Source organism: Somniosus microcephalus, chromosome 9, assembly GCF_052327205.1.
Source record: "Somniosus microcephalus isolate GS21.2 chromosome 9, FLI_Smic_1.0, whole genome shotgun sequence".
Classification (NCBI taxonomy): Eukaryota; Metazoa; Chordata; class Chondrichthyes; order Squaliformes; family Somniosidae; genus Somniosus; species Somniosus microcephalus.
In genome coordinates this window covers 230,651,878-230,674,419 of record NC_140995.1, presented here as the reverse complement: position 1 = coordinate 230,674,419, position 22,542 = coordinate 230,651,878, and the positions used below count along the sequence as shown (strand labels likewise).

At 52.2% G+C, this 22,542-nt stretch overlaps 1 protein-coding gene across 1 annotated transcript in view; it reads left to right on the top strand.

The window, feature by feature from the left end:
• Positions 1 to 19,638, top strand: part of LOC147113116 (inositol-trisphosphate 3-kinase B-like) — a 224,573-nt gene extending 204,935 nt beyond the window's left edge. Inside the window, exon 7 of the mRNA XM_085997993.1 lies at positions 17,373 to 19,638. Within this exon, the coding sequence (XP_085854119.1) occupies positions 17,373 to 17,582 (210 nt within the window). The 3' untranslated portion in view covers positions 17,583 to 19,638. The remainder of the gene's footprint in view (positions 1 to 17,372) is intronic.
• Positions 19,639 to 22,542: the final 2,904 nt, after the last annotated feature.

Sequence of the window (22,542 nt, the reverse complement as noted above, 5' to 3'; positions counted from 1 at the left end):
GATTCCAGGATGGTATGTTGCCTCACTGGTGCAAGGGTCAAGGATGTCTCGGGGCGGCTGCAGGGCATTTTGGAAGGGGAGGGTGAACAGCCAATTGTCGTGGTGCATATAGGTACCAACGATAGAGGTAAAAAATGGGATGAGGTCCTAAAAGCTGAATATAGGGAGTTAGGAGATAAATTAAAAATAGGACCTCAAAGGTAGTAATCTCAGGATTGCTACCAGTGCCACGTGCTAGTCAGAGTAGAAATAGAAGGATATTTCAGATGAATACGTGGCTAGAGTAATGGTGCAAGGGGGAGGGATTCAAATTCCTAGGACATTGGAACCGGTTCTGGGGGAGGTGGGACCAGTACAAGTTGGATGGTTTGCACCTGAGCGGGACCGGGACCGATTTCCTAGGGGGAGTGTGTCCTAGTGCTGTTGGAGAGGGTTTAAATTAAAATGGCAGGGGGTTGGGAATCTGTGCAGGGAGACCGAGGAAGGGGAAGCAAGGATAGAAACAAAAAACAGGAAGGAGAAAAGCAAAAGTGGAAGGCAGAGAAATCAAGGGTATAAATCAAACAGGGCTACAGTAAATAATAATTCTAAAAGGACTAAGAGTGTTAAAAAAACAAGCCTGAAGTCTTTGTGTCTTCGTGCGAGGAGCATTCATAATAAGGTGGATGACTTAGCTGTGCAAATAGATGTAAACGGATATGATATAATTGCGATTACAGAGACATGGCTCCAGGGTGACCAAGGCTGGGAATTCAACATCCAGGGGTATTCAATATTCAGGAAGGACAGACAAAAAGGAAAAGGAGGTGGGGTAACATTGCTGGTTAAAGAGGAGATTAACACAATAGTAAGGAAGGATATTAGCTCTGATGATGTGGAATCTGTATGGGTAGAGCTGAGAAATACCAAGGGGCAGAAAACTTTAGTGGGAGTTGTATACAGACCCCCAAACAGTAATGCTGAGGTTGGGGATGGCATTAAACAGGAAATTAGAGATGCGTGCAATAAGGCCATAGCAGTTATCATGGGTGACTTTAATCTACATATAGATTGGGCTAACCAAATTAGTAACAATACTGTGGAAGAGGAATTCCTAGAGTGTATACAAGATGGTTTCCTGGACCAATATGTCGAGGATCCAACTAGAGATCAGGCCATCTTAGACTGGGTAATATGTAATGAGAAAGGATTAATTAGCAATCTTGTTGTGCGAGGCCCCTTGGGGAGGAGCGATCATAATATGATAGAATTCTTCATTAAGAAGGAGAGTGAAGTAGTTGACTCAGAGACTAGGGTCCTGAATTTAAATAAAGGAAACTACGATAGTCATAGGGGGAGAAATTGGGTGAGTAGCGCCACCTGTTAGCGCCTAAAGAGGCAGGCAGTGGCTGTAGCGCCACTGGCTGCGCCTCCCGTGATATTCAGGAGGGGCGCTAATGGTGGCGTTAGCCTGTTGCGCTGCGCCGCCACCGATGACGTCATCGGTGTGCGCAGCGCCCCATTCGTGCCCTGTTCGTGATATTTGGTAGCGAACGGCGCAATTGCGCCGTTCGCTACCCACGCCCGGTTCACGGGGCCTTACTGTGCCAGCAGCGGCGCAAGTTAAGGTGGAGGTGCGGGGCGGCCGCTTTTTTGGTGGCCGCCTGCCAGTACCTCCGTCCCTGGCCTCCTAACCCCCCCCCCCGCGGCATTGCCGGCTGTTTCCCGAGAGCCCGGCACTGCTCCTTGGTGCCGGGCTCATTTGCCAGCACTCGCGAGCGGGGATCGCGCTGTTGCAGGCACCTCCCCCTTAACAGTGGGAGGAAGGCCTGCAGTACCGCAGCGTGCCGTGCCGCAGCGTGTGGCGCTGCGGCACGTTGCATTGCGATAATCAGTTTCAGCGCCCTAAGAGGGACGCGGAGCACCTCGAGCCTCGCCCCGTGTCCCTCGAGGGGCACTGAAACTGAATTTCTGGCCATTGGTATTACTCCGATCGCTGCGCTAAATCCTGCGCTCAGGCGACTTTTGCGCCACTTTGGCGCCCCAACCCAATTTCTAGGCCATAGAGTCATAGGCCTAGAAATTCACTATGGCCCCGCCAGCTGCCTAGCGCCCAAAAGTTAGCGCTGGGCGGGAAGCCTATAGCGATCGTCAGATATTCATTGTTAGTGCCCCAATTCGGAAGCGGGCGCTATACCAGGGTGTGCCCGCCTCCGCTTGGTGCGCTGACACTGAATATCAGCGCTCTTGGCGCTGCTGCGCCAGGCGCTGCGCAGCGGCAGGCTGCGGTACTGCAGGCCTCCTCCTTCCCTTAAGGGGGAGCTGCCTGCAACGGGGAGATCGCCGCTGGATAGTGCCGGCAAATGAGCCCGGCACCACGGAGAAGTGCCGGGCTCGCGGAAAGCAGCCGGCAATGCCGCGGGGGGGGGGGGGCGGTGGAGGAGGCCGGGGAAGGAGGTGCGGGCAGGCGGCCGCCGCAAAAGCGGCCGGCCGCACCTTCCGCTTTAAAGCACCCCACTAAGGCAGCAGGACGGCCCCGTTTTCTGGTCGCTGTTTGCGGTCGCTTCGGAGGAGGCGGCCACAACTAAATATGGGGATCGGCGCGGTTTCGGGGCGGAACCGGGGCATTGCGCACACCGATGACGTCATCGGTGCCGGCGCAGCGCTAACGGCTACCGCCGCCAATACCGCTGCGCTGAATATCTGCGCAAACTCATTTTTGCCGCAAAATCACCCTTTAGGCGTTAACTGGGCGCAAAGCTGGCAGCGCCTTAATGAATTTCTAGGCCATAGAGTTATACAGCACAGAAAGAGGCCCTTTGGCCCATCGTGTCCGCGCCGGCCATCAAGCCCTGTCTATTCTAATCCCATTTTCCAGCACTTGGTCCGTAGCCTTGTATGCTATGGTGTTTCAAGTGCTCATCTAAATGCTTCTTGAATGTTGTGAGGGTTCCTGCCTCTACCACTCTTTCAGGCAGTGAGTTCCAGATTCCAACCACCCTCTGGGTGAAAAGGTTTTCCTCAAATCCCCTCTAAACCTCCTGCCCTTTACCTTGAAACTATGCCCCCTGGTTATTGACCCCTCTACTAAGGGGAAAAGTTCCTTTCTATCTCCCCTATCTATGCCCCTCATAATTTTGTACACCTCAATCAGGTCCCCCCTCAGCCTTCTCTGCTCTAAGGAAAACAACCCCAGCCTGTCCAGTCTCTCTACATAGCTGAAGTGCTGCAGCCTAGGTAACATCCTGGTGAATCTCCTCTGCACCCTCTCCAATGCAATCACATCCTTCCTATAGTGTGGCAACCAGAACTGCACACAGTATTCCAGCTGTGGCCTAACTAGCGTTTTGTACAGCTCCATCATAACCGCCCTGCTCTTATTTTCTATGCCTCGGCTAATGAAGGCAAGTATCCCATATGCCTTCAAGGATCTATGTACAAGCACACCAAGGTCCCTCTGATCCTCTGTCCTTCCTAGGGTCCTACCATTCATTGTGTAGTCCCTTGCCTTGTTAGTCCTCCCAAAATGCATCACCTCACACTTTTCAGGGTTAAATTCCATTTGCCACTGTTCTGCCCATCTGACCAACCCGTCTATATCATCCTGTAGCCTGAGGCTTCCCTCCTCGCTATTTACCACCCCACCAATTTTCATGTCATCTGCGAACTTACTGATCATACCTCATACATTCATATCTAAATCATTAATGTACACTACAAACAGCAAAGGACCCAGCACCGATCTCTGCGGTACACCACTGGACACAGGCTTCCAGTCACAAAAACAACCTTCGACCATCACCCTCTGCCTCCTGCCACTAAGCCAATTTTGGATCCATTGTGCCAAGTTGCCCTGGATCCCATGGGCTCTTACCTTCTTGACCAGTCTCCCATGCGGGACTTTGTCAAAAGCCTTACTGAAGTCCATGTAGACCGTATCAACTGCACTACCCTCATCCACACACCTAGACACCCCCTCGAAAAATTCAATCAAATTGGTCAGACATGATCGCCCCCTGACAAAGCCATGCTGACTATTCTTGATTAATCCTTGCCTCTCCAAGTGGAGACTAATTCTGTCCCTCAGAATTTTTTCCAATAATTTCCCTGCCACTGATGATCGGCTCACTGGCCTGTAATTCCCTGGTTTATCCCTACTACTCTTCTTGAATAATGGTACTACGTTAGCTGTTCTCCAGTCCTCTGACACCTCCCCTGTGGCCAGAGAGGTTCTGAAAATTTGTGTCAGAGCCCCTGCAATCTCCTCCCTTGCCTCACACAGCAGCCTGGGATACATCTCGTCTGGGCCTGGGGATTTATCCACTTTTAAGCCCGCTAAAATCATTAATACCTCCTCCCTCTCAATACTAATTTGTTCAAGTATATCACAATCCCCCGCCTGATTGCTATGCCTACATCATCCTTCTCCATAGTGAACACAGATGCAAAATATTCATTTAAAACCTCACCTACATCTTCCAGCTCTACAAACAGATTGCCACTTTGGTCCCTAATGGGCCCTACTCTTTCCCTGGTTATCCTCTTGCCCTTAATACACTTATAAAACACCTTGGGATTTTCCTTTCTTTTGCCTGCCAGTGTTTTTTATGCCCCCTCTTCGCTCTCCTAATTTCTTTTTAAGTACCCCCCCTGTACTTTCTATATCCCTTGACATCCAGGGTTCCCTGGGCTTGTTGGTCCCACCCTTGACCTTTATGGGAACATGTTGCCGTTGTACTTTCTCTATTTCCTTTCTGAAAGACTCCCACTGCTCTGATGTGGATTTTCCTACAAGTAGCTGATCCCAGTCCACTTTGGCCAGATCCTGCCTTATCATATTAAAATCGGCCTTCCCCCAATTTAGAACCTTTATTTCCAGTCCATCTTTGTCCTTTTCCATGACTACCTTAAATCTCACCGAATTATGGTCACTGTCATCAAAGTACTCACCTACTGACACTTCTACCACTTGCCCGGCTAAATTAGGTCCAATATCGCCCCCTCTCTTGCAGGACTTTCTACATGCTGGCTCAAAAAGCTCTCCTGGATGCACTTTAATTCTGCACCCTCTAAGCCTCTGACTATCCCAGTTAATATTGGGGAAGTTGAAATCCCCTACTATTATTACCCTATTATTTCTACACTTCTCTGAGATTTGCCTACATATCTGTTCCTCTATCTCCCCCTGACTGTTTGGGGGCCTATAGTACACTCCCAGCAAAGTGCTTGCCCCCTTTTTGTTTTTAAGTTCTACCCATATGGCCTCATTAGAGGAACCTGCTAAGATATCATCCCTCCCTACAGCAGTAACTGACTCCTTGATTAATATTGCGACACCCCCCTTCTCTTTTACACCTCCCTCTGTCTCGCCTGAAGATTCTATACCCCGGAATATTGAGCTGCCAGTCCTGCCCCTCCTTCAAACATGTCTCTGTGATAGCAACAATATCATACTCCCATGTGTTTATCAACACCTTCAATTCACCTGCCTTACTCGCAAGACTCCTTGCATTAAAATAAATGCCATCCAGCCTTGCCATACTCCCTAGTGCCATTACATATTTGCTCTGCCTTCCAGGCTGACTTGTTTTTTCCTCTGTATTTGGCTGTGCATCACCCCCTACTATAACTCCACTCCGAATCCCATCGCCCTGCCAAGTTAGTTTAAACCCCCCTCACCAGTACTAGCAAACCTCCCCGCAAGGATGTTGGTCCCGTTCCGGTTCAGGAGCAACCCGTCCACTTGTACTGCTTCCCCATTCTCTCTCTCTCTCTCCACTGCTGATCATTCTCTCTCTCTCTCTCTCTCCATTGCTGATCATTCTCTCTCTCTCCATTACTGATCATTCTCTCTCTTTTTCTCTATTGATTGGCCATGATAAAAATTGGCCCTTAGTGTTAGGGGGGATTAAATACGTGGGGTTACGGGGTTACGGGGATAGGGCTTGGGTGGGATGGCTGTCGGTGTAGGGACCGGGTGCTAGGGTTTGGATGATCAGCCATCATCTCGTTGAATGGCGGAGCAGGCTCGAAGGGCCGAATGGCCTACTCCTGCTCCTATCTTCTATGTTTCTATGTTTATATTACTTTTCATTCTCTCTCTCTCTCCCCATTACTGATCATTCTCTCTCTCTCTCTCCATTGCTAATCATTCTCTCTCTCTCCAGACTGATACCTGGGATGGCAGGAATGACGTATGAGGAGAGATTGTGTCGACTAAGCCTGTATTCACTAGAGTTTAGAAGAATGAGAGGGGATCTCATTGAAACTTATAAAATTCTAACAGGACTGGACAGACTAGATGCAGGAAGGATGTTCCCGATGGTCGGGGAGTCCAGAACCAGGGGTCACAGTCTAAGGATAAGGAGTAAGCCATTTAGGACTGAGTTGAGGAGGAATTTCTTCACCCAGAGAGTGGTGAACCTGTGGAATTCTCTACCACAGAAGGCAGTTGAGACCAATTCATTAAATATATTCAACAAGGAGTTAGATATATTTCTTAAGGCTAAAGGGATCAAGGGATATGGGGAGAAAGCAGGGACAGGGTACAGAATTTGGATGATCAGCCATGATCTCATTAAATGGCGGAACATGCTCATGGGGCCGAATGGCCTACTTCTGCTCCTATCTTTTTTGTTTCTATGTTTCTCACACACCCAGTCTCACACACCCCCAGTCTCTCTCTCCCCCCGCCTCTCTCCCCCCCAGTCTCTCTCCCCCCGTCTCTCTCTCTCCCCCCAGTCTCTCTCCCCCCAGTCTCTCTCTCCCTCTCCAGTCTCTCTCCCCCCCATCTCCCCCCAGTCTCTCTCCCCCCCTCCAGTCTCTCTCCCCTCCATCTCCCCCCAGTCTCTCACCCCCCAGTCTCTCACCCCCCAGTCTCTCACCCCCCAGTCTCTCACCCCCCAGTCTCTCACCCCCAGTCTCTCTCCCCCCGTCTCTCTCTCCCCCTCCAGTCTCTCTCTCCCCCCGTCTCTCTCCCCCCAGTCTCTCTCCCCCAGTCTCTCTCACCCCCAGTCTCTCTCACCCCCAGTCTCTCTCACCCCCAGTCTCTCTCCCCCAGTCTCTCTCACCCCCAGTCTCTCTCACCCCCAGTCTCTCACCCCTAGTCTCTCTCCCCCCAGTCTCTCTCTCTCCCCGCAGTCTCTCCCTCTCTCCCCCCAGTCTCTCTCCCCCCAGTCTCTCTCTCTCCCCCCCAGTCTCTCTCCCCCCAGTCTCTCTCCCCCCAGTCTCTCTCTCTCCCCCCCAGTCTCTCTCCCCCCAGTCTCTCTCCCCCCAGTCTCTCTCCCCCCAGTCTCTCTCCCTCCCAGTCTCTCACAACCCCCCAGTCTCTCTCACACCCCCAGTCTCTCTCTCACCCCCAGTCTCTCACCCCCCAGTCTCTCACCCCCCAGTCTCTCTCCCCCCAGTCTCTCTCCCCCCAGTCTCTCTCCCCCCAGTCTCTCTCCCTCCCAGTCTCTCACAACCCCCCAGTCTCTCTCACACCCCCAGTCTCTCTCTCACCCCCCAGTCTCTCACCCCCAGTCTCTCACCCCCCAGTCTCTCACCCCCCAGTCTCTCTCTCCCCCAGTCTCTCTCTCCCCCAGTCTCTCTCTCCCCCAGTCTCTCACCCCCAGTCTCTCACCCCCCAATCTCTCACCCCCCAGTCTCTCACCCCCCAGTCTCTCCCCCCCGGCCTCTCTCTCCCCCCAGTCTCTCTCTCTCCCCCCAGTCTCTCTCTCCCCGTCTCTCTCTCTCCCCCAGTCTCTCTCACCCCCCAGTCTCTCTCTCACCCCCCAGTCTCTCTCTCCCCAGTCTCTCTCTCCCCAGTCTCTCTCTCCCCAGTCTCTCTCTCTCCCCCAGTCGCTCTCCCCCCAGTCTCTCTCTCTCCCCCCAGTCTCTCTCTCTCCCATCCAGTCTCTCTCACACCCCCAGTCTCTCTCACACCCCCAGTCTCTCTCTACCCCAGTCAATTCAATTCAATTCAATTCAATTCAATTCAAATCGCTTTATTGGCATGACAAGTTACATCTTATGTTGCCAAAGCATCGAAAAACATTCATGTTTGTACACAAAAATACAGATCTATCCATACAGTGTATAAACAGATATATCCCTGAGTGTATAAATATACTTTCATATAATTTATATATACTCTTTTCTTATATTTAGTGGTTGTCCCTCTGTTTATGGCAAGCTGTAACATAGTGTGCCGCTAGTGTTACACAATTTCTCTCTTCCCCTAGTAGGTATGGGAGCTTTTGGTCGTCATTCAAATTTCTGAATTCCGGGCATATTTTTGTGAATTTTGGGTAGAAATTCTCCCTTATGCCCTGATATTTTCTACAAGCTGTGAGGAAGTGCATCTCTGTCTCCACCATTCCCTGACTGCAGTGAGAGCATATCCTGTCCTCTCTTGGTAGCCGGGTCTGCCTGTGTCTACCTTTTTCGATCGCCAGGCTATGTTCACTAAGTCTGTACATTGTCAAGGTTTTTCTCAGTTTGCTATCCTTTACCATGGTCAGGTAATCAGCCATGTTGTATTGTCTGTTTAGGGCCAAGTAGCAATTGAGTTTGCTTTGGGTTTTTGTTGTTTCTGCCCAATATGACAGATATTTTTCCTTTTGCTTAGCGACGATTGTGTTGGGTCGAATTCTTTGTGTTACGCTGTCACTGTCCTGGGGCTGGTTATTGTTAGTAGTGTTAGTAGTTACTTCACTGAGTCCCAGGACTAGTTGACTGAGGGTATTCTTCTTTATGGTCCTCTCTTGGCATTTCAGGGCTTCGTAATGATAGCATTGGGGGTTGCTCATTTCTAGGTGTTTCCAAAATTTGGTGGCTCTTTTTTGGATAGTGATTATTAATGGATATTGGCCTAGTTCTGCCCTGCATGCATTGTTTACGGTTCTCCTTTGAGTCCGGAGGATACTTTTACAGAATTCTGCATGTAGGATCTCAATTGGGTGTTTGTCCCATTTTGCAAATTCTTGTTGTGTTAGCGGTCCCCACACCTCACTGCCATAGAGTGCAATTGGTTCAATTACTGATTTGAAAATTTTGAGCCAAATGCTAATTGGGATTTCTATTTGGATTGATTTTTTAATGGCATAGAAAGCCCTTCTTGCTTTCTCTTTCAGTTCATTCACAGCCAGTTTGAAATTTCCCGTAGAACTGATTTTTAAACCCAAGTATGTGTAGTTAGTGGTTTGTTCAATTTTGGTTGTTCCTAGTGTGAAATTTATTTTGGGTCCCTGATGTCTGGATCTTTGCTGGAACACAAGGACTTTGGTTTTTTGGGGATTTATTGTCAGGGCCCAAGTCTGGCAGTACGACTCCAGCAGATTCAGGTTCTGCTGTAGACCCTCCTTAGTTGGTGACAGCAGAACCAGGTCGTCTGCATAGAGGAGGAATTTAACCTTGGATTCATATAGGGTGAGGCCGGGTGCTGTAGATTGTTCAAGTAGTTTTGCCAATTCATTTATGTAAATATTAAAGAGTGTCGGTGAGATTGGCGAGCCCTGCGTCACCCCTCGCCCCTGTGGGAAGTATTTTGTTTGTTTGTCTCCAATTTTAACTGCACATTTGTTGTTTGTATACATTGATTTAATTACATCATATGTTTTTCCCCCTACCCCGCTTTCGATAAGTTTCAGGAATAAACCGTCGTGCCAGATGGAATCGAAAGCCTTCTGGAAATCTATAAAGCATGCGTAGATTTTGCTTTTGTTTTGATGAACGTGTTTGTCAATTAGGGTCTGTAGGGTGAAGATATGATCTGATGTTCTATAGTTTGGCAGGAATCCAATTTGGCTTTTACTCAAGACATTGTGCTCCTCAAGGAAGTTTATAAGTCTTTCGTTTATGATACTACAGAATACCTTCCCCAGGTTACTGTTTACACAGATGCCTCGATAGTTATTTGGGTCGACTATCGAGGCATCTGTGTAAACAGAAGGGAAATAGAGAGAGTACAACGCCAACATGTTCCTGTAAAGGTCAAGGGTGGGACCAACAAGCAAAGGGAACCTTGGATGACAAGGGATATACAAAAATGCATTAGAAATAAAAGGGGGGCTTTTGGCAGTTACAAAAGACTAAAGACGGAAGAAGCCCTAGAGGAGTATAAAAAGTGCAGGGGCATACTTAAAAAAGAAATTAGGAGGGCGAGGAGGGGCCATGAAATAACACTGGCGAGCAAAATAAAGGAAAATCCTAAGATGTTTTATAAGTATATTAAGGGCAAGAGGATAACCAGGGAAAGGGTAGGGCCCATTAGGGACCAAAGTGGCAATCTGTGTGTAGAGCCAGATGATGTAGGCGGGGTTTTAAATGAATTTTTTGCATCTGTGTTCACTATGGAGAAAGACGATGCGGACATAGAAATCGGGCAAGGGGACTGTGACATACTTGAACATATTAGCATCAAGAGGGAGGAGGTGCTAGCGGTTTTAGCAGGCCAAAAAGTGGATAAATCCCCAGGCCCGGACGAGATGTATCCCAGGCTGCTGTGGGAGGCAAAGGAGGAGATTGCAGGGGCTCTGACACAAATTTTCAGAACCTCTCTGGCCACAGGGGATGTACCAGAGGACTGGAGAACAGCTAATGTAGTACCATTATACAAGAAGGGTAGCAGGGATAAACCAGGGAATTACAGGCCAGTGAGCCTAACATCTGTGGTAGGGAAATTATTGGAAAAAATTCTGAGGGACAAAATTGATCTCCACTTGGAGAGGCAAGGATTAATCGGGGATAGTCAGCATGGCTTTGTCAAGGGTAAATCATGTCTGACAAATCTGATTGAATTTTTCGAGGGGGTGACTAGGGGGGTGGATGAGGGAAATGCTGTGGATGTGGTTTACATGGACTTCAGTAAAGCTTTTGACAAAGTCCCACATAGGAGACTGGTCAAGAAGGTAAGAGCCCATGGGATCCAGGGTGCCTTGGCGCGTTGGATCCTAAACTGGCTGAGTGGCAGGAGGCAGAGGGTGATGGTCGAAGGTTGCTTTTGTGACTGAAAGCCTGTGTCCAGTGGGGTACCTCAGGGATCGGTGCTGGGTCCCTTGTTGTTTGTGATCTACATAAATGATTTGGATGAGAATGTAAAAGGTATGATCAGTAAGTTCGCAGATGACACGAAAATTGGTGGGGTGGTAAATTGCGAGGAGGAAAGCCTTAGGCTACAGGACGATATAAACGGGTTGGTCAGATGGGCGGAAAAGTGGCAAATGGAATTTAACCCTGAAAAGTGCGAGGTGATGCATTTTGGACGGACAAATAAGGCAAGGGAATACACATAGATACATAGATACATAGAAGATAGGAGCAGGAGTAGGCCATTCGGCCCTTCGTGCCTGCTCCGCCATTTAATGAGATCATGGCTGATCCTTTAATTCAGTATCCCGTCCCCGCCTTCTCTCCGTAACCCTTAACCCCTTTTGCCCGTAGAAATATATCTAATTCCCTCTTAAATATATTTAATGAGCTGGCGTACACTGCCCTCTGTGGCAATGAGTTCCACAGGTTCACCACTCTCTGAGTGAAGAAATTCCCCCTCATCTCTGTCCTAAATGGTTTAGCCCTTATCCTTTTAAGGTAGGACCCTAGGAAGTACAGAGGGTCAGAGGGACCTTGGTGTACATGTACATAGATCCCTGAAGGCAGCGGAACAGGTAGATAAGGTGGTTAAAAAGGCATATGGGATACTTGCCTTCATTAGCCGAGGCATAGAATATAAGAGCAGGGAGGCTATGATGGAGCTGTACAAAACGCTGGTGAGGCCACAGCTGGAGTACTGTGTGCAGTTCTGGTCACCTCACTATAGGAAGGATGTGATTGCTTTGGAGAGGGTGCAGAGAAGATTCACCAGGATGTTACCTGGGATGGAGCGCCTCAGCTATGAAGAAAGACTAAACAGGCTGGGATTGTTTTCCTTGGAGCAAAGAAGGCTGAGGGGGGACCTGATTGAGGTGTACAAAATGATGAGGGGCATAGATAGAGTAGACAAAGAGGAACTTTTCCCTTTAGTAGGGGGGTCAATAACAAGGGGGCATAGATTCAGGGTAAGGGGCAGGAGATTTAGAGGGGATTTGAGGAGGAACTTTTTCACCCAGAGGGTGGTTGGAATGTGGAACTCAATGCCTAAAAGGGTGGTAGAGGCAGGAACCCTCACAACATTCAAGAAGCATTTGGATGAGCACTTGAAATGCCATTGCATACAAGGCTATGGACCAAATGCTGGAAAATGGGATTAGACTGGACAGGGATGGATGGGCGGCGCAGACACGATGGGCCGAAGGGCCTCTTTCTGTGCTGTAAAACTCTATGACTCTATGACTTTGTCCCCACTTTTGTATATGGGCGTTATGAGTCCTTTGTTCCAGATATCAGGGAAGTAACCGACACTCAGAACCAAGTTGAAGAGTTTTAGGATAGCCAGTTTCATTTTATCGTCTGTGTGTTTAATCATCTCGCTTAGTATGCCGTCTGCCCCGCAAGCTTTTCCTGGTCGCAGGTCCTTGAGTTTTTCAAAAAGTTCTTTTTCTGTTATTATGGAGTCTAGCGGGTTTTGGTTATCTTTTATGGCCATTTCGAGCTTTTCCAGTTTTTTGCATATTTGGTGTTGCTCTGGCCTTAGTGTGTTTTTCTGGTATCATTTTTCAAGGTGGTTTTCCCATGAGTCTCCATTTTGAATGGCCAATTCGTCGTGTTGTTTTTTGTGTAATGTATTCCAGTTGTCCCAGAAACAATTGGAATCAATGGATTCCTCAATGGAGCTGAGTGTATTCTTAATATATTGCTCTTTTTTGGTTCTGAGTGTGTTTCTGTATTGTGTTAGTGTCTGACAATAAGTAAGGCGTAATTCCTCGTTTTCTGGATGTCTGTGTTTTTGGTTTGATATTTTTCTAAGTTTTTTCCTTATGTTATGGCAATCTGGGTCAAACCATTTTTCATAGTTTTTTGTTTTGGGTTTGTTCTTGCGAGCTTTCCAGTTTGACCTTGTTGCCAAATTATCAAAAATATTGTTTAGGTTATTCACTGCCCGGTTTACGCCTTCTTTATCTCTCTCACCCCCCCAGTCTCTCTCTCCCCCAGTCTCTCTCTCTCCCCACAGTCTCTCTCTCCCCCCAGTCTCTCTCTCCCCCCAGTCTCTCTCTCCCCCCAGTCTCTCTCTCTCCCCCCAGTCTCTCTCTCTCCCCCCAGTCTCTCTCTCTCCCCCAGTCTCTCTTCCCCCAATCTCTCTCTCCCCCAGTCTCTCTCTCCCCCAGTCTCTCTCTCCCCAGTCTCTCTCTCCCCCAGTCTCTCTCTCCCCCAGTCTCACTCTCTCCCCCAGTCTCCCTCTCTCCCCCAGTCTCTCTCTCCCCCAGTCTCTCTCTCCCCAGTCTCTCTCTCCCCCAGTCTCTCTCTCCCCCCAGTCTCTCACCCCCCAGTCTCTCACCCCCCAGTCTCTCTCCCCCAGTCTCTCTCCCCCAGTCTCTCTCCCCCCAGTCTCTCTCCCCCAGTCTCTCTCCCCCAGTCTCTCTCCCCCAGTCTCTTTCCCCCGTCTCTCTCTCCCCCCAGTCTCTCTCCCCCCCAGTCTCTCTCTCCCCCAGTCTCTCTCTCTCCCCCCAGTCTCTCTCTCTCCCCCCAGTCTCTCTCCCCCCCAGTCTCTCTCTCCCCCAGTCTCTCTCTCTCCCCCCAGTCTCTCTCTCCCCCCAGTCTCTCTCTCTCCCCCAGTCTCTCTCTCTCCCCCCAGTCTCTCTCTCTCCCCCCAGTCTCTCTCTCTCTCCCCCCAGTCTCTCTCTCTCCCCCAGTCTCTCTCCCCCCCAGTTTCTCTCTCCCCCAGTTTCTCTCTCCCCCAGTTTCTCTCTCCCCCAGTCTCTCTCTCCCCCCAGTCTCTCTCCCCCCAGTCTCTCTCCCCCCAGTCTCTCTCTCCCAGTCTCTCTCTCTCCCCCCAGTCTCTCACTCCCCCCAGTCTCTCTCTCACCCCCCCAGTCTCTCTCGCCCCGTCTCTCTCTCCCCCAGTCTCTCTCTCCCCCAGTCTCTCTCACCCCCCAGTCTCTCACTCCCCCCAGTCTCTCTCTCACCCCTCCCAGTCTCTCTCTCTCCCCCAGTCTCTCTCTCCCCCCAGTCTCTCTCTCCCCCAGTCTCTCACCCCCCCAGTCTCTCTCTCACCCCCCCAGTCTCTCTCTCTCCCCCAGTCTCTCTCTCCCCGTCTCTCTCTCCCCCAGTCTCTCTCTCTGCCCTGCCTCTCTCCCCCCCAGTCTCTCTCTCTCCCCCCCAGTCTCTCACCCCCCCAGTCTCTCTCTCTCTCCCCCAGTCTCTCCCCCCGAGTCTCTCTCTCTGCCCCTAGTCTCTCTCTCCCCCCAGTCTCTCTCTCTCCCCCCAGTCTCTCTCTCTCCCCCCAGTCTCTCATCCCCCAGTCTCTCATCCCCCAGTCTCTCTCCCCCCAGTCTCTCTCTCTCTCCCCCCGTCTCTCTCTCGCCCCCCAGTCTCTCTCACCCCCCCAGTCTCTCTCACCCCCCCAGTCTCACTCCCCCGAGTCTCTCTCTCTCCCCCCAGTCTCTCTCTCTCTCCCCCGTCTCTCTCACCCCCCAGTCTCTCCCCCCAGTCTCTCTCTCTCTCCCCCCAGTCTCTCTCTCCCCCCCAGTCTCTCTCACCCCCCCGTCTCACTCACCCCAGTCTCTCTCTCTCCCCCCAGTCTCTCTCCCCCAGTCTCTCTCTCTCCCCCAGTCTCTCTCACCCCCCCGTCTCACTCACCCCAGTCTCTCTCTCTCCCCCCAGTCTCACTCCCCCCAGTCTCTCTCCCCCCCAGACTCTCTCCCCCCAGTCTCTCACCCCCCAGTCTCTCTCTCGCCCCCCAGTCTCTCTCCCCCCAGTCTCTCTCTCTCTCCCCCAGTCTCTCTCTCACCCACAATCACTCTCTCTCACCCCCCCAGTCTCTCTCTTCCCCGCGTCAACCCCAGTCTCTCTCTCCCCCCGTCTCTCTCTCCCCCGTCTCTCTCTCCCCCGTCTCTCTCTCCCCCCGTCTCTCTCTCCCCCCGTCTCTCTCTCCCCCCAGTCTCTCTCCCCCAGTCTCTCTCACCCCCCCAGTCCTCTCACCCCCCCCAGTCTCTCTCACCCCCCCAGTCTCTCTCACCCCCACAGTCTCTCTCTCTCAACCCCAGTCTCTCACTCCCCCCCAGTCTCTCTCCCCCCCAGACTCTCTCTCTCCCCCCAGTCTCCCTATCTCTCCCCCAGTCTCTCTCTCTCCCCCAGTCTCTCACCCCCCAGTCTCTCTCTCCCCCCCCAGTCTCTCCCCCGTCTCTCTCTCCCCCCCAGTCTCTCTCCCCCCCAGTCTCTCTCCCCCCCAGTCTCTCTCCCCCCAGTCTCTCTCCCCCCAGTCTCTCTCACCCCCCAGTCTCTCACCCCCCAGTCTCTCTCACCCCCCCAGTCTCTCTCTGCCCCCCAGTCTCTCTCTGCCCCCCAGTCTCTCTCTCTCCCCCAGTCTCTCTCTCTCCCCCCAGTCTCTCTCTCCCCCAGTCTCTCTCTCTCCCCCCAGTCTCTCTCTCTCCCCCAGTCTCTCTCTCTCACCCCCCAGTCTCTCTCTCACCCCCCAGTCTCTCTCTCACCCCCCAGTCTCTCACTCCCCCCCAGTCTCTCTCCCCCGTCTCTCTCCCCCCCCAGTCTCTCTCACCCCCCAGTCTCTCTCCCCCCCAGTCTCTCTCCCCCCCAGTCTCTCTCCCCCCAGTCTCTCTCCCCCCAGTCTCTCTCACCCCCCAGTCTCTCACCCCCCAGTCTCTCTCACCCCCCAGTCTCTCTCTGCCCCCCAGTCTCTCTCTGCCCCCCAGTCTCTCTCTCTCCCCCCAGTCTCTCTCTCTCCCCCCAGTCTCTCTCTCCCCCAGTCTCTCTCTCTCCCCCCAGTCTCTCTCTCTCCCCCAGTCTCTCTCTCTCACCCCCCAGTCTCTCTCTCACCCCCCAGTCTCTCTCTCACCCCCCAGTCTCTCACTCCCCCCCAGTCTCTCTCCCCCGTCTCTCTCCCCCCCCAGTCTCTCTCACTCCCCAGTCTCTCTCACCCCCCAGTCTCTCACCCCCCAGTCTCTCTCCCCCCAGTCTCTCTCCCCCCAGTCTCTCTCTCTCCCCCCAGTCTCTCTCTCTCCCCCGTCTCTCTCCCCCAGTCTCTCTCCCTCCCCCCCCCCCTCCAGTCTCTCACATACTCACTGGGAGGGGGGTTAGAGAGTCTTTCTGGGAGATTGTGGGGGGTTTAGAGAGTTACTGCTTTTACTGAGGATATAAATTGCATTCTGCGTTTTACGGCCAGCTGATAAGGACGCTGGAAATATTGGGATGTGACCTCCCGTGGAATGTGGCTGAGATTTATGAGCGGAGAGGGAATATTGGAGAATGTGCAGAGACTCGACCAGCTTTATTTAGGGAATGAGACAGGCTGATTTAAAGTGTTGTTATTTGCTTGCTTCGGCAGTAACTCCTCCCTTCTCTGTTTATGTTTATTTCCCTATCCCCATGGTTACAGCTTGTCCACTCTCCTTCCCCACCTCCCGGTTGCCTAGGAGACTTGGGAGTTTAATGGTGAGCCACCGTCTCCCTCCCCGGTGGTGCTGGTGCTCGGCAATAGGCCTCAGCATCTCCCACCCCTCACCCCGTGGTTAGAACACTGCACCCCCTCCACCCCCCCGCTGGGCTTGTGAGGGCCGGGGCTCTTGTTCAGCGACCACACCCCTCCCCCCTCCCCCCACCGGAATGCAAACGCTTGTGGACTTTGGGCAGTGGCAGGATTGGGGGCTTAGCCGTGACTCCTGCCACAGTCGAATAGTCCGTTGACGTCCACTTGGGTGCGGGCACTGGAAGGCAGGTACCCATTCTCCAGGAATGATCGGTGCATTCCCGTGAAGTTTACCTTCACCAGACCAGATCATTTGGATTAAATACCCGTTAGATGTCACTCGTTGCTCAGTGGGTAGCACTCGCGCCTCTGAGCCAGAAGGTCGTGGGTTCCAGTCCCACTCCAGAAACCTGAGCACAAAATCCTCCAGTGCAGTGCTGAGGGAGTGCTGCACTGTCGGCAGTGCCGTCTTTCGGATGAGACATTAAACCGAGGCCCCGTCTGCTCTCTCAGGTGGATGCAAAAGATCCCACGGCACTATTTCGAAGAAGACCAGGGGAGTTATACCTGGCTTCCTGACCAATATTCATCCCTCAATCAACATCACTAAAACAGATTATCTTGTCATTATCACTGTACTGGGATCTTGCTGTGTGCAAATTGGCTGCCGCGTTCCCCACATTACAACAGTGACTCCCCTTCAAAAAGCTCTTCATTGGCTGTGAAGCTCTTCAGGACGTGCTGAGGTTGTGAAAGGCGCTATAGAAAGGCAAGGTCTCTCTTTAGTGTGTTGGTTGAGTCTGTCTGTATTGACGGCCTCTCTCCTGCTGTATCCTAGGTGATTGGGAGCTCCTTGCTGTTTGTGCACGACAGAAGAGATCAAGCCAAGGTCTGGATGATCGACTTTGGCAAAACGACGCCCCTGCCCGAAGGCCAGGTCCTGACCCACAGGCGGGCGTGGGTGGAGGGTAACCGGGAGGACGGCTACCTCTGGGGACTGGACCACCTCATCTCCATCATGACGGATATGCTGCAGGAGGAGAACTGAGCTGGAGAGGGAACTTTCTACCAGTGATCGAACTGGTCCTCGTTCGTCAGTACGCCGCACTACAGAACATTCTAGAAACGCCTGTCCCCTCCACCCCGAGAAAGATGGCCAATCCTAGAGCTTGGCTGCACAGGGGAATCAGTCTGAACTGTGACGTGACATTAAGCTGCCAAGGCCAAGACTCTAAGACAACGGGATTGACGTTCCTTCCCCATCCCCCCTCCTTTTTTCCCCACTCCACCTCCTTTCTCTCCGCCACCCCTCCATTCCTCTCCCCCCCCTCCTTTCCCAATCCCAAAGTCCCCCGCCATTAACCAGGAATGTTGTGCAGAAGAAGATCCCACGATGCGTTGCATCAGCCAAGCAGGCTCAGTCGATCGACAGGATGAGGGAATTACCTCAGGAGTTTGGGAGTGGGGTGGGTGGGCGGACGTATATTGTACGCGCGGGCAGTGAGCGCACGTCACCGGGCTGCGTCTGCTGGTCCCAGAGAGAAAACGGCGCCATATATACTGGCGGTCCCGCGCGATACAGACCAGGCGCGGCCCGTGACCGCGGCGGGCGGGCTCGGTACCCGGGATGGGTCATGATCCGCTTTCCCCACAGCTTACCCCCTCGCCCTGCCCCTCCCACCCCCCAAATCCATCTCGGCGAGCAGCTATCGGGCCCTGAGGCTCAAAATAATGAAAGGGGGGGGGGCGGGGGGCGAGCCAGTCAGTAAAGGCAACTCGAGAATGTTCCAGAAATTTAGCCGCTCGACGCCCTGGTGTCACCAACAAGCCTTATCATTTCAATTCAAATACAAAGGACATGAATCCCATGACGTGGTATTGTACTGCACAGGAACAGGCCATTCGGCCATTCTAGTCTGTGCCGGTGTTTCTGCTCCGCGCGAGACTCCAATGAGCCCTTGTACATGATGGTCACGGGGTGTTGTCGGGAGGTCAGGCTATAAACCGGTGCATGAGGGGGTTCTGGGACTGGCAGTGCCTGTACAGGGAGAAGTGAGGGTTTAAGGGAAGCTCCTAAAGACTTGTTTTCTCGGTGCTCTTCTTTCACAGGTCTAACAGGCCGTGCCCAGTTCCCGCAGGCCGTGCCCAGTTCCCGCAGGCCGGGCCCAGGTCGCGCAGGCCGGGCCCAGGTCGCGCAGGCCGGGCCCAGGTCGCGCAGGCCGGGCCCAGTTCGCGCAGGCCGAGCCCAGGTCGCGCAGGCCGGGCCCAGGTCGCGCAGGCCGGGCCCAGGTCGCGCAGGCCGGGCCCAGTTCGCGCAGGCCGGGCCCAGTTCGCACAGGCCGGGCCCAGTTCGCACAGGCCGGGCCCAGTTCGCACAGGCCGGGCCCAGTTCGCACAGGCCATGCCCAGTTCGCACAGGCCGGGCCCAGTTTCCACAGGCTGGAAAATCTGAGCAATGGTGGGTCTTGGCCATATTTCCCACAATCCTCAGCAGACTTGTCAACAGAAGCCTTTGACTGGAGCCGCTCGCCTCGTTGGTTTCTTCCTTTTTGATGCAGGCAGTGAGGGGTGAGGGTGGGGGGTGGTAAAGAGGAGGGGTGGGGTGGAAGGGTTTCACCCCCGCCCAGTCCCTTGCCCAACCCTCCTATTCTTCACGTGCAGACCTGACACAGCGAGGGTCAGTGGGCCGTTCGACCCTAGGCCGTGGCGATAGTGGCCGAGCCGGATCCCTGGTCCTCGCTCGCTCGCTTGAGCCGTTCCAGCGGCCGCCTTAAAGGGGCAGGCCAGGTTGCAGCTGTGCGACGACAACCCCACCCCCACTAACCCACGAGCAACACACGGGAGATCTGCCGAAAAACAGCATGTACAGAAAAATGCCCTTCTCCACGTGCAAGGCTAGAAAGGGAGTGTGGGCTGTTCAACTGTGAAATGCTTCATTTTGCCCGTTGGAGATCTTCCAGCACTGGGGCCTTTCCCGGTTCTGGTGGCAGAGCAGTGTTGTTTCGCCCTCTGCTGGCTTGTTTTAACAGAACAGATTTCCGCAACTCAGTTAAATGTCTTCCACCAGCTACTTGTAAAATCTGAGGCCCTGGGCAGGGGGTGGGCAGGGGGTGAGCGGGGAGGGGCGAGGGGAGGGGAGGGCGGGGGGTGGGGGGGGGCGAGAGATTTCCTCCGTGCAGTGAGAGCAGCAGCAGAATTTGGAACCTGTTCTTTTGTTTCTGATGATCACAGGAGGGAATCTTCCTCCTTCGGCGACGGCATTTAAATTGTTCTGAGTTTTATTGGTCTAATTGGTTTATTGTACAACACAGTAGGCCCAGATTTTCTTACGTAACCCCACACCCTCCCTCACCCCTCACCCAATGGACTCACTGCTGACCAATGTTCCCTCTAATTGCTTTTTGGGTGCGTGGCCCCTTTAAGCGGCCCATTCAAATTCCCGTGCATGTGCCGTCTTTCCATTGAAGAATCGGCAAGCAGCCGGCGCCAGAGCTCCAGACAGCCACGCCGTTTAACGGGAACATTGCTGTTGACCCCATTAAATTTCCCAGGAGAAACCTAATTTGCCCCACACAGTAACAGCCCCCTCCGCTTATACTGGCCCTGGGGTTTACCAACTCTGGGCAGGTTTCATCACGTGACCTCCAACCGCCCCGCCCCCAAACTCCCGCCATTGGCCGCCCAACACGTCCATCCTCGCAGCGTCGTACCTTCCCAAGGCCAATCGGAGAGTGAGCAGACTCTTGGTTACTCGATTGGACGGTTCTTGACTTGTCTCCTCATCGCCAATATTTTTATAACAAGCGTAGTGCAAAGAAAATGAGAGAGAAAAAAAGCACCATCTTTTTAACGTCCCTATGGCTTCATTTTGGATCCGGCGAGGCGAGGCGGCCATTTTGTGATCAGTCAGGATCCGGTGGTAAATAATGGAAGGCACTGTGGGATTAATGGGCTTCCTCCACCCTTTCCAACTTGGACAGGTTATTATTATTTCTACAGAGTTATTGGGAGAGCGGCGATGGGGGGGCGAGGTCAAAGATCAGTCTCAAACTTTCTCTAGATTTCTTCATGGAAAGATTTTTTTCATTTGTTGGAAGGTTATTTATTGCGATATGTGCAAGGAGATGTAACGACATCGCGACCTGATGCCATTGGGTACGTCCGCCCTCAATGACCCAGAAAGGGCGTCGGGCACACCTGAGTTAGTAGTGTCTAGCCAGTGTACACAGACTATGCATTAAATCTATTATCTGTATAAATCTTTTGTGTCTTCTGCATATCGGTCACACTCCAGACGTCACACTGCAGGAGTCACACACTAGACATCACACTCCAGACGTCACACTCCAAACGATACGCTCCAGACGTCACACGCTGAATGTCACACTTTGTTATAGATACAAACCAATCTTGAAAGAAAGCTAGTCGTTTCATGATGGGTTTTTCTGACCTGGAGGCAGAAATTTACAAGTAGTTACTTCAGGAGTTTACTATCAGCTCCAGTTACCTGGATTTGCCTGTTCAGATCACTTCTCCATGAGGCGTACCTGAGCAGTGTCCTGTATTTCCAATTGGTAGTTATTATCGCCCTACGCAGCCAAACCAGTTGGTGGATTAAACACTGGGATTCACACATGCAATCAGACAGAGGGACACTAAATCTGTTCATTTGATTGGCTAGTTGAGGGACCCAATTCTAAGAAGCGGTGGCTCCCAGAGTACAACCCAGGAGCCATTTCCAGGCGTGCAGCCTGCAGCTCACCTGGCGCTTCACGCGCACCTGGGACCCCAGTTATTCACAATATATATAAATGATCTAGCCAAGGGAACTAGATGTAATATCTCCAAGTTTGCAGATGACACAAAGCTGGGTGGGCATGTGTGCTGTGAGGAGGATGCAGGGAAACTCCAGTATGATTTGGACAGGTTGGGTGATTGGGCAGAAGCATGGCAGATGCAATATAACGTGGATAAATGTGAGGTTATCCACTTTGGTGGCAAAAACAGGAAGGCAGATTATTATCTGAACGGCAATAGATTGGGAAAAGGGGAAGCGCAACGAGACCTGGGTGTCCTTGTGCACCAGTCGCTGAAGGTAAGCATGCAGGTGCAGTAGGCGGTTAAGAAGGCAAATGGTATGTTGGCCTTCGTAGCGAGAGGGTTTGAGTACAGGAGCAAGGATGTCCTGCTGCAGTTGTACAGGGCCTTGGTGAGACCACACCTTGTGTATTGTGTGCAGTTTTGGTCGCCTTATCTGAGGAAGGATGTTCTTGCCATGGAGGGAGTTCAGCGAAGATTCACCAGACTGATACCTGGGATGGCAGGAATGACGTATGAGGAGAGATTGGGTCGATTGGGCTTATATTCGCTAGAGTTTAGAAGAATGAGAGGGGATCTCATTGAAACTTATAAAATTCTAACAGGACTAGACAGACTCGATGCAGAAAGGATGTTCCCGATGGTCGGGGGGAGTCCAGAACCAGGGGTCACAGTCTAAGGATAAGGGGTAAGCCATTTAGGACTGAGATGAGGAGGAATTTCTTCACCCAGAGAGTGGTGAACCTGTGGGATTCTTTATCACAGAAGGCAGTTGAGGCCAATTCATTAAACATATTCAAGAAGGAGTTAGAATATATTTCTTAAGGCTAAAGGGATCAAGGAATATGGGGAGAAGACAGGAACAGGGTACTGAATTTGGATGATCAGCCATGATCTCATTAAATGGCGGAACAGGCTCGAGGGGCCGAATGGCCTGCTCCTGCTCCTATCTTCTATGTTTCTATGGCTCCATTCACGGGCTTGCTCGGCCGTGTCACGTTGACCAAAGCTGGTTTTCAACGCTGCGTCCTTCTCCATCGAAAGATGGTAAGGAGATGCTGGTGGGAGGCAGGGTTCATCCGAGCCACCATACGGCAGGAGAAATAGAAATAATGAACACAAGTACCTGCTTTCTGTCTCGTCCTCCGCGGGTCTCGCTTGCCACTGCGTGGAAACTCCCAACAGTAGCT